Below are 16,636 nucleotides of genomic sequence, written 5' to 3' on the forward strand. Positions count from 1 at the left end.
TGTGATACTGTGGGGGAGGGTTGACTGGGTCAGAGTCAGGACTGCTCCATTGTCTGTCGAATCTACAGTAGAAGTCATTCAGGTCGTTTGCAAGTCTGAGGTCATCCATAGAGTGGGGGGATTTGGTTTTGCAGTCTGTGATCACTCAAAGGCTTTTCCAGACTGACGAGGAGTCGTTGGCTGCAAACTGTTGTTCTAGCTTTTTTGAGTACTGTCGTCTGGCCTCCTTAATCTCCTTGTCAAACGTGTACTTAGCCAGTCTAAACCTTTCCTTGTCTCCACTCCTGAAGGCCCTCTCCTTCTCCAACGAAGCTGTTTTTGCTGTGAACCAGGGCTTGTCATTGTTGTAACTCACCCTGGTGTGTGTTAGAATACACCTGTCCTCACAGAAGCTGATGTATGACGTCACAGACTCTGTATTCGTCCAGGCTGTTGGAAGCAGTCTTAAAAATGTCCCAGTCTGTGGTATCTAGGCAGTCACGCAGCTCCTCCACTGCTTCTCTGCTGCTCCAATTCTTAGATGTCCGCATAGCAGGTTTAGAAAGTTTTAATTTCTGCCTGTATGCCGGGATCAGATGAATAAGAGCATGGCCAGATCCCAGAACCGCACGGGGAACTGCGTGATAAGCTCTGCTGATGGTGCTGTAACAGTGATCCAAAATCTTCTCCTCCCTGGTCGGGCATTTGATTAACTGTTTATATTTAGCGAGTTTGTGAGTTAAGTTGCCCTTGTTAAAGTCCCCAAGGACAATGACGTGTTCACTCTCCTTCTCTCCACTCCTAATAATTGGTCGGCGAGTTGACATTAAGCCTCTTTCACATCAGCTTGCAGGGGGATGTAAACACCAGCCAATATAAAAGAAGTGAATTCACGTGGAGAGTCAAACAGTCTGCAGGTGATGAAAAATGATTCCAGGTCAAGAGAACAAGTTTGCAAAATCACTTTCACGTTGTTGCACCAGATTTATATAGAAACAGATCCCTCCATCTTTAGTTTTGCATGTAGAAATTGGGTCGTGATCCGCCCGTAACAGCTGAAAGCTGGGCAGCTGTACAGCGGAGTCTGGTGTAGATTCCATCAGCCATGATTCCGTGAAACACAAAACAGAAGAGAGAGAAAAGTCTCTATTTGTCCTTATAAGAAGACGCAATTCGTTGATTTTGTTGCACAGTGCGCAGACATTTAAGAGGAGTATTCCCGGTAGAGGCGAGCGTAATCCTCTCTCCCTGAAGCACACCAAAGCACCGGCACACTTGCCTCTGCGCCGCCGCCTCCGTCTCATTTCTTGGCCAAGGGCCAGAGCACCTTTGACCAGAATGTCCAGTAAATCCACAGATGAGGTGAGAAAGTTGGGACATAAAGCAGATGGTGTTGAGTCCCTGATGTTAAGTATCTCATCCCCCGTGAAAATAAACTTAGTGGAATCACAATTAATGGAATTAAAGACTAAAAACAAACAAAGAAGTGCGCACCAACACACCATGGCAGCCGTAGGAGGCGCCATCTTGGATCGTAATCTGGTCATTCTGTAAGTGATTTGGTAACAGAATTACCTGTTTTAATCATATTAATTCATAAACAAAATCGATATCAGTAAAAACACTATAAGTACTTAACTTAATGTTATTGTCGCTCCTCATGAGGCAGAGAAATTAAATATTGAAAATATCTATAAAAAAAAAAAACATATATCTGAAGCCAAGAGAAATGTATTTCTGACTTAATTACCCAAAAATATAGACTCTAAGCTTTCATTTAACACCCAATTTGATATGCTCTGATAAATTTCAAATTTTTATCCTTATGGGTCCTTTTACACAGAACTGCTCCTCACAGTTAACTGTCAGCTAAGTCCGGGGCACTGTGGCAACGCTCACCTGGTGCCTCACCAGGCTCCTGCAAACACTTTCAATTAATTTTTACAGAAAAGGAGCCAGATGACACCCAGCTTTCTTATTCTCACACACAGCCCAGGAGCAACACCATATCACCAGACCAGCTCAGACAGGAGGAGCCAGAGAGTAGAACGAAACTAACTAAATATACCAGAGAGATTGAGAATCAGACAGATGGAGCGCCTTTCCAGACATGAGAGCTGTGCCAAACCATCTAAGATGTTATCCCTCAGGCAACACCATACCTATGCTACACAATGTGCTGGACTGTCCAGAGAAATAGGAGCCCTTGTGCTACTGCATTTTAACCAGAGAGAGAGCTCCTCTGTGAGTGCTTGTCTTAGTGACCAATCAACTCCCCTGAATATGACAACTATGAGTATATAATAATAACCCCAGAATCCAGATAATGGTTAGCTGTTCAAAGTGTATCTGGCTGTGGGGAAGAAAGTCCTACTGAACCAGGCATTTTTGCAGCACAGACATTGGAAGCGGTGGTAGAGTGGGTGGTCATCGTGGTTGCATTTAATCTAATGGCCTGTTTCATTGGGGTTGAGGATGACAGAGGCAGAGAAAGGGAGAGAGGAGTAGAGAATAGGGAACATTAGTTAGAGTCAGAGGCATTGTTGCGAGAGGCTGGAGTGTGGTAAGCATGTGCGGTGCATACAGTAACATGTCACGTGCTGTGTAAGTGCATACGATATACCGTGGGACAGCACCATGATGGATGGTGTGTTTGCAGACACCGCTGAACCATGGAAACCATTATTTCCTCAGAGAGAAGGAATGGGAGAGAAGGAAAAGAAAGGAAGGAGGGAGGAAGAGAGGGAGATGTGAAGGAGAGATAAGGGATGATTGACTAAACCAAAATAGAAGTCCCTCATGGTAGTCACTTGGAGCGACGGGAAGAGTCAACATTAAGGCTGAAAGCTGAATGACACAGGAGAGCTTGGAGAGGTAAGAAGATCAAATGTATAAAGACAGCAGAGAGACTCAAGGAGGGGCACTGGCTTATAGAGAAAAAGTTGTGGAGAAAAATTCTCTGATAGGCTGAGATACTCATTTACATTTTACATTTATGGCATTTAGCAGACGCCTTTATCCAAAGCGACTTACAACAAATACATTTGTTTAAGTAAATGAATCATCTATCCAACAGTCATCATAAGACAAAGTAATCAATGCTCACACCAGGGGCTATTGGCAGTCGTAATGCCAGAAGGCTTTTTAAAATTGTATTTATTTATTTATTTTCATTATTTATTAACAGGAGAGAACTTGTAAAGGGGGAAAGTGGGCGTGAAGAGGTCTCAAGGGTTGGGGTTAGGGTTAGTACAGGGAGGGTAATGGGGGTGAAGAGGTCTTAGGAAGGACTGTTAAGATGTAGCCTGAAGAGATGGGTTTTCAATCTACGGCGGAATACTGATCTTCCTGAAATCAGGTGAGCTAAACTCAACAGAGGGAAATACTTAGCAAGTATAGCATTGTATGGGATTTGTGGCACACACAAACACATACACACACACACACACACACACACACACACACACACACACACACACACACACACACACACACAAATACTTAGCAAGTATAGCATTGGATGGGATTTGTGGCACACACACACACACACACACACACACACACATACATATACACACACACTAAACTAGAACTAGAACTAAATCTTTCTAGGCCATTAAAGAGAGCAAGGTCCTCCTAACCTTCAGCCTCTCATGCCCTCAACAGACAAAAACGCATGCACACACACGCACAAACACAGACACACACACACACACACACACACACACACACACACACACACACACACACACACGCACACACACACACACACACACACACACAGTGACAGATATGCAGCTTGCCAAACAGCCGGAGAGGACGCTTTGCATTACGATCTGAGTCTGGGAGCATAAGCAAACCTCTGCCTGGCCCAACTAACAGTCAGACAGTGACAAATATCTGCAGAGATTGCCCCTATGGAACAGGTAGGGTTGGCCAGCATCCAGCATCCAACTCAATGATCCACCACAGAAAGGGCAGAACTGCCCCCCCCCCCCCACACACACACCCCACCTCCGCCCCCTGACGATTCCCTGGTTCCTGTTTCACTTTATCATCATTCATCTTTCTTCATTCCTCTATTTCTGCCCCTATTTCTGCAGAGGCAGGGTGTGAGGCTTGGAGCGGAAGCAAGACTGAGATTGGGAAAGGAGGACAGGGAGAGTGTGTGTGTAGAGGAGAGAATAAGGCATCAGATTAGTGCCAGATGTTCCTGCACGCGCAAGATGGCGCTGTCAAGCAAGAAACTTGCTCACCAAGCAAGCATAAACTCTATCAAGCACGCACAGGCAGTGTTGAGCGCGCCAATTAAACTTGAGCTGAAAGCTGAAAATCATTGTTGTACGCAATAAATTCGCCCAAGAACAGAGATTTTGTTAATTTAGTTTTTTTTTAATGAATCAGAATTAATTTATAAAACGATTGTCACATGACTGCTTCTCAAGCCCTGTCCACTTTTTTTTCTTTTTTGTTATTATTATTATGAACAAAAAACAATTGTTACAAACTTTCAGGCATAATAGTAGAATCCACATGGAGTATGTTTGTTTGTGGTGGTTACATCATGCCGAGTTGTCCTATAAATGGCATTTTAGCCAGGCCATGATTGGTCCAAAAACCTGAACTCCATTTCAATAATATATTCCAGGATAGATTCTGTAGTATATTTTCATTGGATATATTTTGTACACTAACATTTACCTGTAAAATATTCAAGTAAATTAGTCAGCGAGAGAGAGATGGATATTGTGAGGACAATAGAAATATTTGAGAAGAGACTTTCATGTGCGGGCAGGGTGTATTTGTAAGAGTGCAGTAACTTTTTTTTTTCCATTTGATGAGTACTTCATCAGAGGAAATAAATCTCTGCTCTTGGACTAATTTATTGCATGCAAAAATGATTTTAAGTTTGCTCAACGTCACACTTGCAAGCTCTCAAGTTGAATTTGCGATTTTGAGTTTATGCCTGCTTGATGAGCAGGCACTAATCTGGTGCCAAGTGGAGCTGTGTTTTCAATGTCAACACTGGTGAAATCCTCAGATCACCAGCTCTAGCATACCAACAGCCACCACTGCATCCCCTGCTGACCACAACATAAACTAATACAAACACACAGACCGAAGTGAAGACCATCCTATTTAAATTGAGAAGTTAAACTTCATTCTGGCTGACAGAAAACAAGAAGGTCTGCTGGAGAATTGATATTGATATCAACTTTGATATTGATGAAACACACAGGGGCAGAGTACAGCATTTACAAAAGTATGTACAACTGTGTGTGCATGAGAGAGAGAGAGAGGGGGGGGGGGGGGGAGAGAGAGAGAGAGGGAGAGAGAGAGAGAGAGGGAGAGAAGAAACATAATTTCATACATTTGAAAAAGTAACACTTCATAACAGCAGACACAGGTATGTTCTATAAATAAAGCAGGCTTAATGAGAGTAGTTAGCACTGTGAGGCCAGGAGAGAGCCAGGCAGCAGAGCACTGCAGACCTGCAGGTCCACTCCTCACTGCTCTGTGTAAATCAGATGGCCATCGAGAGGCCTTTCCATCAGCCACTGATTTAGACTGGCAGATCCAGAACGTGAGGCCTCTCTCCATCCAACTAATGGCTTGGCCAATCAATGGAGCAGGAGAAACCACCCAGGACTCCCCTCAGCCAGAGTGGTATGTTATAAGAGTAGCGCCAATTAAATTACTGGCGGCTTTAAATAGTTCCAAAGATTCCTTCCTGATTTATCCAATATTGATTTTTATTGGTCTAAGATTAATTAGGCGGGGATAACAAGACTTCGGATGGGGATAAAGAAAAGTTTTGCGGTTGAAATTGAAAATTGAAAATAGATTCAGTTTGAAAACAAGTGTACAGTAAACATGTTGTCCCCCAGAAATGATGATCTATAAAAGGAGAGTGACGGAGAAGCCTGTGAATGAAGCAAGACGTTTATTCATAAACTTTTTACGATGACACTCTGGTTGTTTCTATTTTACAGTGCTGTATCCCACAGGCTGCACACAAGGACAGCTTTTCTCTTGGTGTGATCACCTTCTGTGACCAAAGAGAACAATTATTTGGCCGCCATTATAGGCCACTATCATACTAACTCTATTGATATAAGACGCCTTTACTTCAAACACAATAAGCCAAGACAAAATATTTGCACAGGCAAATTAGGTATTAAATTATGCTGCATAACAAACTTCACTTACAAATTATTATTCCCAAATGTGTGAGTCTATAGGCCTATTAAATTAGGCTACACTCCTACAGTAGCTCCCCACATTGCATTATGTGGGGTGCCCTATTATGACATTTTTAATGATGAATCGGTGTCACCTCGAAACCCATAAACAATCACTGTGGCAAGATGCATCTTTCACCTAAGTTTTATAAACATTGTCCCAGTTGTGTCGGAGATAAAGCATGAGACATACAAATTGACATCATTTTGTGACATACGAATGGACCGAATCATAGTCCCCTCCCCTATTTCATTGTAGGGGGCAATTAAAATCTAAGCTAACAATATTTTTCAGACTGGTTAGCCAGGCAAGGCTAGGTTAGCCAAGCAAGGTTTCCTGGCAACATGCTCTATAGGTTTGCGTGAAACAACTATTTGAGTCTCCATAAGGCTCCTTCATTGGAGCCTTCTAATATACCACTCTTGCCCTCAGCCACCCCCACCACCATTCTCACCTCCAGTCCCAACCCCCACCACCACCACCAGCCCAACCAACACAATCAGTGTTGGGGGGGGGGGGGGGGGTTAACTGGCCAGTGTACACAGACATTATCAACACATTTAAGGGAAGGGATGGGTTTAATAAGTCCCTCCCGAGGCAGCTTCCTGCTCCCTTAATTATTATTGAATTAGTAAAATGGACAAGCTAATTAAAAGTGCAGGGTGTTTAGTGTGGCAGCAAGTGGGAAAGACAGAGAGTGAGAGAGAGGAAGAAAGAGAGATGTGCAGCATGTTAACAACAATAAGGAGTGTAAGGGAGAGAGAGAGAGAAAGAGAGACTGTGAAATATACCACTGTAGCCACCTGCAGCTACCTTCAGCTACACATTCTATGGAATAACAATGCTCTCTATCAGCCTATTATGTGTAAATTATACATCCTAAAAGCCTTATATCAAATGTAGCTGTGTAACAGTCTTAATACAGTGGCTCCAATTTGATATGAGGAGGTAATAACATTATGTAATTCTGTGCCACTGTTAATGAATGTTCTCAAATAGGGTTAGGCTTTTATTAGCCGAATAAATCCAGTTTTTCACCAGATTATAACCCTGATATCTCACACTCACTGGGCATAAATCATGAGACCAGCAGCAATAATTATCAGAGCAGAGTGAGAAAGTTTTATATTACCAACAAATGTTGTGTTCTGCACACAACTTAATTACCCAGCAGAGGACTTAATCTGCCAGATCAGGGCAAAGTGGATTAAGAGATGAGAGTGCTTAATCAAACACTGCACTCTCTCTAATTACACATCACATTTCCTACCATGATGAACACAATTAACAGCTACTAAATATAAAGAGGACGACCCCGAGTGAGCACATGATCCCCCCCCCAAACCAATCTACACACTCACACAAACAGTACATACTATACAGTAAACACAGACACAGACATAGACACACAGACACACACACAGACACACACACAGACAAACACACACACACACACACACACACACACACACAGACACACATACACACACACACACACACACACACACACTATGAATAAGAGGACACATTTCAGCCATCTGTGTTTGTGTCATTTTGAACATCAAGGGGTTGTGATTAAAGTCACATGGAGGGTGTTGATTTAATTCAGACCTCATTGAACTGCTACAGGGACAACAATGATGTACAATGTAATTGAAATACACACTGCTGAGTGGAGTATGATTATATGAAATAACCTGTTGTTTCTCAGACACCATAGAGTATAGGCCGAGAGGACCACAAAGTCAACCGGGGAACCTCTACCATGGTACGTGTGTGTGCAGCATCTCTCTCTGCTGAAGGAGAGGGGAGGAGATGCATGCAGATCAAATATCCATGCTGTGGTTGGATGTGTTCCTTCATCCCTGTGATAAATAATCATGTGCCCCCTGGCTGGGGCAAGAGCTACAGGCTCCAGGGCCTCTGGGGTGGAGGCTTCCCAGCCACTGATCTGCTGCCCAGCCTGGGCCAGGGAGGGAGGGGTGGGCAGGGGGGGCAGGGAGGGGAGGCAGCACCAAGGAGGGAGGGGTGGCCAGGGAGGGCAGGCAGGGCCAGGGAGGGCAGGCAGTGCCCATCCACACAGAGAAGAGCTACTGCGTCACAGATCATAAAGAGGTCTGAGGAGTGTGCTCTGCTTGTGCCCAGTGCAGGCCATGTATGTGTGTTCAGTGTGTGAAGTGTCCACAGGACAGGGTGTCTACTGACACCCACTAGTCGCTTTTCAACAGCAGTATAAGTGCATGCCAAGGCTTCCTAACTAGCGCTCAAAGCCAGGTTCTCCGAGCCTATTTGAATTTCCACAGCTGGGTTAACTAGTCCTGCCCCATAGTATAGTTTGTTTACATTATGCAGTTCGTAAGGTGGTGAACAAACATTTCAAATAATTCTGTTTCCCAACAGATTCTGTTAACTTAAGCAGTTTATGGCAATTTTATTTGTAAACAGCGCTATTCAAATCAATTCGACTTGTAGTTACAGCAAGCTAACCTGGATTATGCCTGTCATCCACCAAGTTCGCTAGCTAACTAGCCCCAATAGATCCACAGACGACACCATCACCTACGCCCTGCACACCTCCCTATCCCACCTGGACAACAGGGACACCTACATGAGAATGCTGTTCATCGACTACAGCTCAGCATTCAACACCATTGTCCCCTCCAAGCTCGTCACCAAGCTCAGGTACCTGGGTCTCAGCACCTCTCTCTTCCTGACGGGCACACCCCAGGAGGTGAAGGTAGGCAGTATCTCCTCATCCACTCTGCCTCTCAACACAGGGGCTCCCCAGGGCTGTGTGCTCAGCCCCCTACTTTACTCCTTGTTCACCCATGGCTGCGTGGCCATGCACAGTTCCAACTCCATCATAAAGTTTGCTGATGACACCACTGTGGTTGGCTTGATCACCAAAAACCACAAGTCAGCCTACAGGGATGAGGTAAGAGTCCTGGTAGACTGGTGCCAGGACAATAACCTCTCCCTCAACATCAGCAAAACCAAGGAGCTGATCGTAGACTTCAGGGGGAAGAGGGGGGTGGACATGCCCCCATCCACATCAGTGGGGCTGCAGTGGAGAGAGTCAGCAGCTTCAAGTTCCTTGGTGTTGTTATGGAAAATACATTGATAGAACTGTTTGAAGAACATACACTTTCATATAACTGATACAACTTGTGTGAATACTGTGACTACATTTTCTCCCTGTATTACCACACCTCTACAGTTCTATAGCCATTGTTCTGAGAAACACTGCATGATTACCATATGGATAGCGGTGGTTTCGGAGGGAGTGGTGGAAGAGAGAGAGAATAAAGGGACAGACACATCTTGCCGACAGGAAGTTGGAAATGTTAAACACCGATTGATCAATAAAAAAGTCTCCCCATTATTCTTTCTCTCCTGCCACTTCTCGCGTAAGCACAAGCCCGTCAGGTGATAGACTTTGTAGCGCCTACCATTTGTTGTTTCATCTCTATAAAAGACAACGTTAAGAATCGCCTCTTCAGACTTGCGCTAAACAGACCCTCGGATTTACACTGGGCTGCTGTTAGGCTCATGTCTCTTGTTTGTAGGCAATAATAAATACCGGACTCAGATATTGTGGCTACTCAGGACTTTATTTCTTGAATCTCATCTCTGAAGAGCTAACGTACAGAACGGTAAATCTTAGACATCCACCACAGTGTCCACATCACCGAGGACTTAACATGGTCACACCACACCCACGCTGTGATCAAGACCACGCGCCAGCGCCTGTTTTTCCTCAGGCAGCTGAGGAAATTCAGTATGGACCCCCAGATCCTTACAAACTTTTACAGATGCACCTGTAAATATACCAGAGTATCCTGACTGACTGTATCATCGCCTAGTATGGCAGCTACATCGCCCTTGACCATAAGGCTCTTCAGAGGGTGGTGAAAATAGCCCAGTACATCACTGGCCGTAAGCTACCAGCCATTCAGGACCTCTACTCTGAGAGGTGCAAGCTGGGAAGGTCATCAGGGACCCCAGCCACCCCAGCCACCCCAGCCATGCCCTATTCTCTCTGCTGCCTTCTACTCAACTAACCCCCCCCCCAGCTCGACCATCACTACCCCCCCCCCCCCCCCCCCTTTGATCAGAAGACATCTGACATTATCGCACTCATTATTGCACTAGTACTATTGACACTTGTTGCTGCTTTGTTGAGTGTGGAGCAAGATCCCAAAACATTTCACTTTGTCTATTACAACAGTATGCAATAAATGAAAATAAAATTTGATTTGATTTCCACCCTGGCTCTAAACCGCACCCCTAGCCCCATTTGGCCTCATAAGGACCAGGGGCATAGAGGAGGCTAAAAGCCTGAGTTTTAAGCACCAAATGCCCAGAGTAAGCACTGTTGAAGCCCGGGAGTGATGGTGGAAAAACAACTGGCCTTGGCACGAATTGGCACGCACGGCATAAGCCACGCTGTGGAAAGCCGGCTATTGACACCTAAGAGAGGAGCCGGAGACTGGTTGCAGTCACCCTACCCCTCACACGGCCCACTCACTGGACCAATCAGAGCTGCTGTGGAAACCAGATCACAAAGGGTGAAGTCTTGCAGTGTCACTTTCAACAAGTCATTTAGTGACACCTTTATTAAGACACACTGTCTACACACAAATTCATACAGTAATACAGCACAAATTCAATTGAGGGATTTGATACAAATGTGGCCCAGGCTCTTTGAATACAGATAGAATTGCAAAGGTGTGTTGTTCCACTCTTTCCAAAAACCTGACCATTCAAATGGTTATCCCTACAAGGCAACTAAGTGTGGGAGCTGTGCTCAGTGTAACAACATGACAAATTGTAAATACTGTAGTGACGGAACTACACAGTTAGAATTGTGCCTTCCTGTTTCCAGCATGCATTGTGTTCAGACTTCGAGAGCTACGTTATTAAGTACTGAAACCATGGGTGACATTGCTGTTCGGTTTGATGACCACAGTGTTAAATTTCATGTTAAGTAAGTCTGTCTCTCAGCTTGCTGGTCAATAAAGAGACTGTGAAAGCTAATTTGCGTCTTACTTCACCGACCACCACAAAACTTTACACATCCCCTCACTGACCGGAAGTTCCACCAGAGAAAAGTTCATTAATTGTAACTCTACCAACATTGTTTACATGCTGACCTGCCTGTGTGGAAAAGCCTATGTGGGTCAAACAAAAAGATGCTTGAAAATAACAATATCTGAATATTATTTACAGAAAATAAAAAGGTGAGGTGACGTCTTGCTGTCCTTTTTTCAAATATTTTGGAGTGAGGCCTTTACCCATTGTTCCATGAATTTGAGATTTCATTTGAATAATTGTACACCACCCATACATACCACGGTACACATTTTTCACTCAGTTTGTGAACAAACTCCATAGCTAAACCTCAAAAGGGCTTATGGGGAACAAACTAATTTACATGCATAAACAATCTTGTCATTTAATGTATGCCTGCTACATTGAGCTGATGGATTAGACAAGTTATGTTGTTTGTGAGTTTGTGTGTGGGAACACACGGACCCTAAATAGAATACTGTAGGTCTGAGGGTAAAATTATTCCCAGATAGAACTAAATCTTTCTAGGCCATTAAAGAGAGTAAGGTCCTCCTACCCTTCAGCCTCTCATGTCCTCAACAGACAAACACGCATGCACACACACAACCACACACAACCACACACAACCACACACACACACACACACACACACACACACACACACACACACACACACACACACACACACACACACACACACACACACAACCACACACACACACAACCACACTCTCACACATGCTGACTGCATTGTTTGACAGCCCCTGTCTCTTGTTTGATTCAGTGGACAGCGAGTGGATGTACTAGAGGCACTCCTGGACGAGGACATCTGCTGAACTAATAAACAATAATCTTGACAAATTGTCACTGTCCAATCACTCAGCCCGCCCTCATAATCACCCCACTGAACAAGCCATCACAGGCCACACAGGGGACATGACTGACGGCCCCCTAAACCAATGGAGGGTTTGGGCCGAAGCCCAGCTGCCTAAAGAGAGGACACTGTGATTCATGGCCAGAGGGCACACTGGAGAGAGTGGTTAGGGAAATGAGCTGCACACCCATGCTGCCATGCCCCAGCTATGGCTACCATACCCTGAGAGGTAATGGATATCAACATACTGTATTGGTGGTGGGGAAGTAAGGACAGACAATGATAATGATGATGGGGATGATAAAGGTTCTGTGGTTGAGTATGACCTTTGAAACTCTTACTGCAACACACAGATGAAGATACACACACACGCACACACACACACACACACACACACACACACACACACACACACACACACACACACACACACACACACACACACGTAATGGAGTTGGGATGTACTTACTCCTTACAACTTACTCCTCAAGTTGAAATACCCCTACCCCAGCCATAGAATTGCAAGCTTTGTGATGGCGTAGCTGGTTAACATTGGGTATTTTGTTGACAGTCACATATGTCGGCAATACAGAGGAGGCAGGTTTGAGGCGTGTATGCGCTCGGAGTGCGGGGAAGGAATACTGTTTGCAACAGGGTGATGCCTATTACAAACACACATGCACGCACGCACGCACGCCCGCCCGCCCGCCCGCCCGCACGCACGCACGCACGCACGCACGCACGCACGCCCGCCCGCCCGCCCGCCCGCACGCACGCACGCACGCACGCACGCACGCACGCACGCACCCACGCACGCACGCACGCACGCACGCACACACACACTTTCATTCCCAAGGAGAAAGAAAGGAAAAAGTAGACACTCCACTTCAGATTTTGGGTGCAGAGAGGGCAGGATAGGGATTCCAATATGTTTTTAATTCAAAGCCCCTTGACACCACTGGGTACTGTAGGTGATGAAAGCCAGACATCCACAAATTGCCCTGTCAATCACTGCAACCACCAAAAATGACAACAACAAAAAAGAAGGGAATAATCGAGTCAAAGGGCCCCATGACTGCTCACTGACATTATAACTTCAGCACCAAGACACAACATCAATACTGGGAAGTTTAAAACACAGAGCCATGCACATCAACACTGACGTCATAGCTAATATCAAGATTGTGATATCAGAGAAACTTAAGGTAAAAACCAAAGGGTTTAGTTGAGTTGTTCATGATGTGGTATTTCTTGCATCAGCAATGCATCAACATCCACTGGGCCCAGGGGCTTCCTCTCTCTTCACAGCACACCTACATACCTGTCTACCACACATCTATCTATCTCTATCCTTCTCACTTGTCTTTCTCTTTGTCAGATGCAGCTTCACCTGTTCTCTCCCTGTCTTTGAGTCACTCCTGTAGGACTGAGTAGAACCCACACCTGGTCCACAGTGACTACAGTGATCTATCACTCTTGAATCTTATAATTCTCTCACAATAAGCTCATTGATACCCCAAAATATGGGGTACAGACAGGGCTGCGCGAAGCCCACAAATTGTGTCGCTCACCAGCCCAGCAGTCGTCATATTCACCGGCCCATTCACCGGCCCGTGGCCCACAGATTGACCGGCCCACCGGGAATTCTTCCAGTGCTCCAGATGGCCAATCCGCTACTGCATATGACATCATATACAGTGGCACACACTAACAGACTCACCAACTGGTGTGTTCTCGTAGATTAGAAGGTAGGATCCAAAAAAGTAGTTCTCGAAATGTGGAGGCTGGTTGAAGGCTGTGATGGAGGAGAGAAGGAGAGAAGAGTTAGGTCGGTTCTCAAGGGTGCATTACAGGGTCTCATGCTATACGGCCAATGCAATGCCAAGTTCCTGGAGCAGAATGTTTAAGTTTGTATGTGTGTGTGCGGGTGCATGGGTTAGGGTTATGTGTGTGTGCCACCACCTGAAAACATATTTTACATTTTGAGTGTGTCCACATATTTGAAACACTGCATGTTTATCTGTCTAAATATTGATCTCTGTAAGAGGGTAAATGAGACTACCATGGTGCTATACTAGCGAGTGCATCATATGTGAAGAGGTGATAGCAGGAAATATGACATCCATGTGCCACACACTGGTCCATGCTCAGTGCGCTGCCTGTGTTGGGGTGTTGGCTCAATGTCAGAGGGCAGTGGGATACAAGCTGTTTTGTCTGGAAGATCAGGGAACAAAGCTGAAGGCCTTTGATCAGTCGAGCAGAGCGGCGGGCCGTAGAGACGAAGAATTGAGGGGGGAGGCTTGGGGGAGTGTTTGAAGTGACAGCGTTTGATAGAGTGAATCACTCCTTTGAACAAGGAGCCCGCTCACACATACAGAGGAAGACACGCTTGCATGCACGCCCAGCCAGGCCGCTTTTACCCTGGTGCCGGGAGCATCGACCCTGCTTCTCAGAGGGGCTAACGAGTCCACATCCATACCTGCATGTCACTGATCCTTAATTACTCTGAGACATGAGCTAGGAGCTAGGACCACCACAATGAGGATGGATTACACAGAGGAATAAACACAGGCCTGTGGCTCCCTGCATTCACTCTCCAGGACAACCTCTGTTTCAGGGGCATAAATCTCAAAAAGCAACACAAACTGTCTGGGTCAGTGTGCTAATTGGCTAGGTAAAGAGAGAGAGAGAGAGAAATAGAGATAGAGAGATGTGCAGTAATAGAGGGAGATAGAAAGCAGGGTGAGGGAGGTGAGAGAGATATGGAGTTGTGGTGGAGGAATCCAGAGTGAAGGCCCTTTATAAACTCATTGGGGTTGATCCAAATCGGTCGTGGCATTCACTTAATAACTTTCCCTGCCGCTGTGTGATTGGAGGTGTCTCCTGACTGTCACAGCAAGACTGTCACAATGAGTTTACAAAGCCTCATAACACATACACACACACACACACATACACACACACACACACACACACACACACACACACACACACACACACACACACACACCCACACACACACAGGCAAATCTTCTGAAGTGTATCATCAGGTGTACAGTAGAGAAAGAAAGGTAGAAGGACAACGAAAAGGAGGATAGGGTAGGGATGAGGGAATGGCAGAAATTACAGTAGGATAGAAAAATTGTGGTTCAACAAGGAGGGTATGGGATTGAAAGAATGGTGAAGGAGAGAATGAGGAGGAGGAGGAGGAGGAGAAAAAGAGAGGGGCTGGAATGAGGGTAATGGTTGGAAAGAGAAGAGAGTTGATTACAGGTTTGGTGTATTAGAGAAAGGAGGACGAGAGCATGTACAGGGAGAGACTCACCTTCGCAGAAAGATTGGAGGATGAAGAAGGAAAGGAGGAGCTTGGCCACCGTCATCCTGCCACCGAAACCCACACTCCACGACATCACCTGAGCCTGCTCCGCACTGCAGAAAACACACACAGGACACATTCTGAGTACAGTATTTGTGTATGTGCGTGTGCATGTGTGAAGGTAAGAGCGAGGAATGTTTAACTGGAGCTACAGTAGATGTGTGTTTTAGCCAAATCAAGGAAGAATAAAGGAGCCATAAGGTGCAAGTGAGTGTGAGATGATAAACTATAATCTTTTTAAAAGAAGGAGGAGGGGATACAATGTTGTCTGCTTAAGCAAAAGGGGTGAAGTGGCTATTGAATGTGGATTTTAAAAGGAACAGCTAATTGACAGCCTCTTTAATTCTCATAATCAACATGTTATGCTCTTAATTGTGTTGTGAAACTCATTGTCTGGCAAGATAAAAAAGGAAATAGAAAGGGAAGTGTAAATGAGAGCTCATCAGGCATAGCTTCATTAAGACAACTTTAAGGTTAAAATTAATGATGCATAATCACACTTAATACGAGGAGGGCATAATTAAGCTAATTACAGTATTTGGAAGGCTTTGAATGTTTGTTTACTGGTATTTACTGGTTAATGTCAATGAGTCGAGTGTGGCGACGTGGAAACACGTCTTCACACTAACATTCCATCCAGACCTCACCACTGAGACTGAAATCCCTCTCTAGCCCCCCCTCTGGTAGCCATGTTGCTCCTACTACTACTTACGGTAGTTCCCATTTGTTAATGTACACTAAAGACCACATTAGTAATAGATCCATGGCAAGTTTAACATGAATGTGTGATAGCTGCTCCATAATGCCGTCTCTGGTTATCCATAATGACATCATAGCTGAGACCCAACAGACAGTGAGGGAGTTATAGTAGTGTTTACTGTGGTAAGCCGTAGCTAGGCGACATGTGGTTGAGCTTTCCTAAAGGTGTGTGAGTCCAACCGTGCATGTGTGTGGGAACAGCACTAGACAATGCAGAAACCTGACCTGTCTTCTCAGAGATCAGGCCTTTCATAATTCATCACATCTCACTCCTGTCTCTCTACTGTTGTCCTAACCTCGTTCTCAGGCTCAAATTGCTAGTGCGTAGAGCCTAG

The 16,636-nt window shown here is 45.1% G+C and overlaps 1 protein-coding gene across 3 annotated transcripts in view; it reads right to left on the reverse strand.

Moving 5' to 3' along the window:
* Positions 1-15,576, reverse strand: part of cdh23 (cadherin-related 23) — a gene marked incomplete at its 5' end in the record, with an annotated part of 222,311 nt that extends 206,735 nt beyond the window's left edge. For all 3 annotated transcript variants that reach the window (XM_083696325.1, XM_083696324.1, XM_083696323.1), the window contains 2 exons: positions 13,887-13,961; positions 15,492-15,576. In XM_083696325.1, coding sequence (XP_083552451.1) covers positions 13,887-13,961; positions 15,492-15,576 — 160 coding nt within the window. The remainder of the gene's footprint in view (positions 1-13,886; positions 13,962-15,491) is intronic.
* Between the last annotated feature and the right edge of the window lie 1,060 nt (positions 15,577-16,636).

This window comes from Argentina silus (assembly GCF_951799395.1).
Source record: "Argentina silus genome assembly, chromosome: X".
In the NCBI taxonomy this organism is placed as follows: domain Eukaryota; kingdom Metazoa; phylum Chordata; class Actinopteri; order Argentiniformes; family Argentinidae; genus Argentina; species Argentina silus.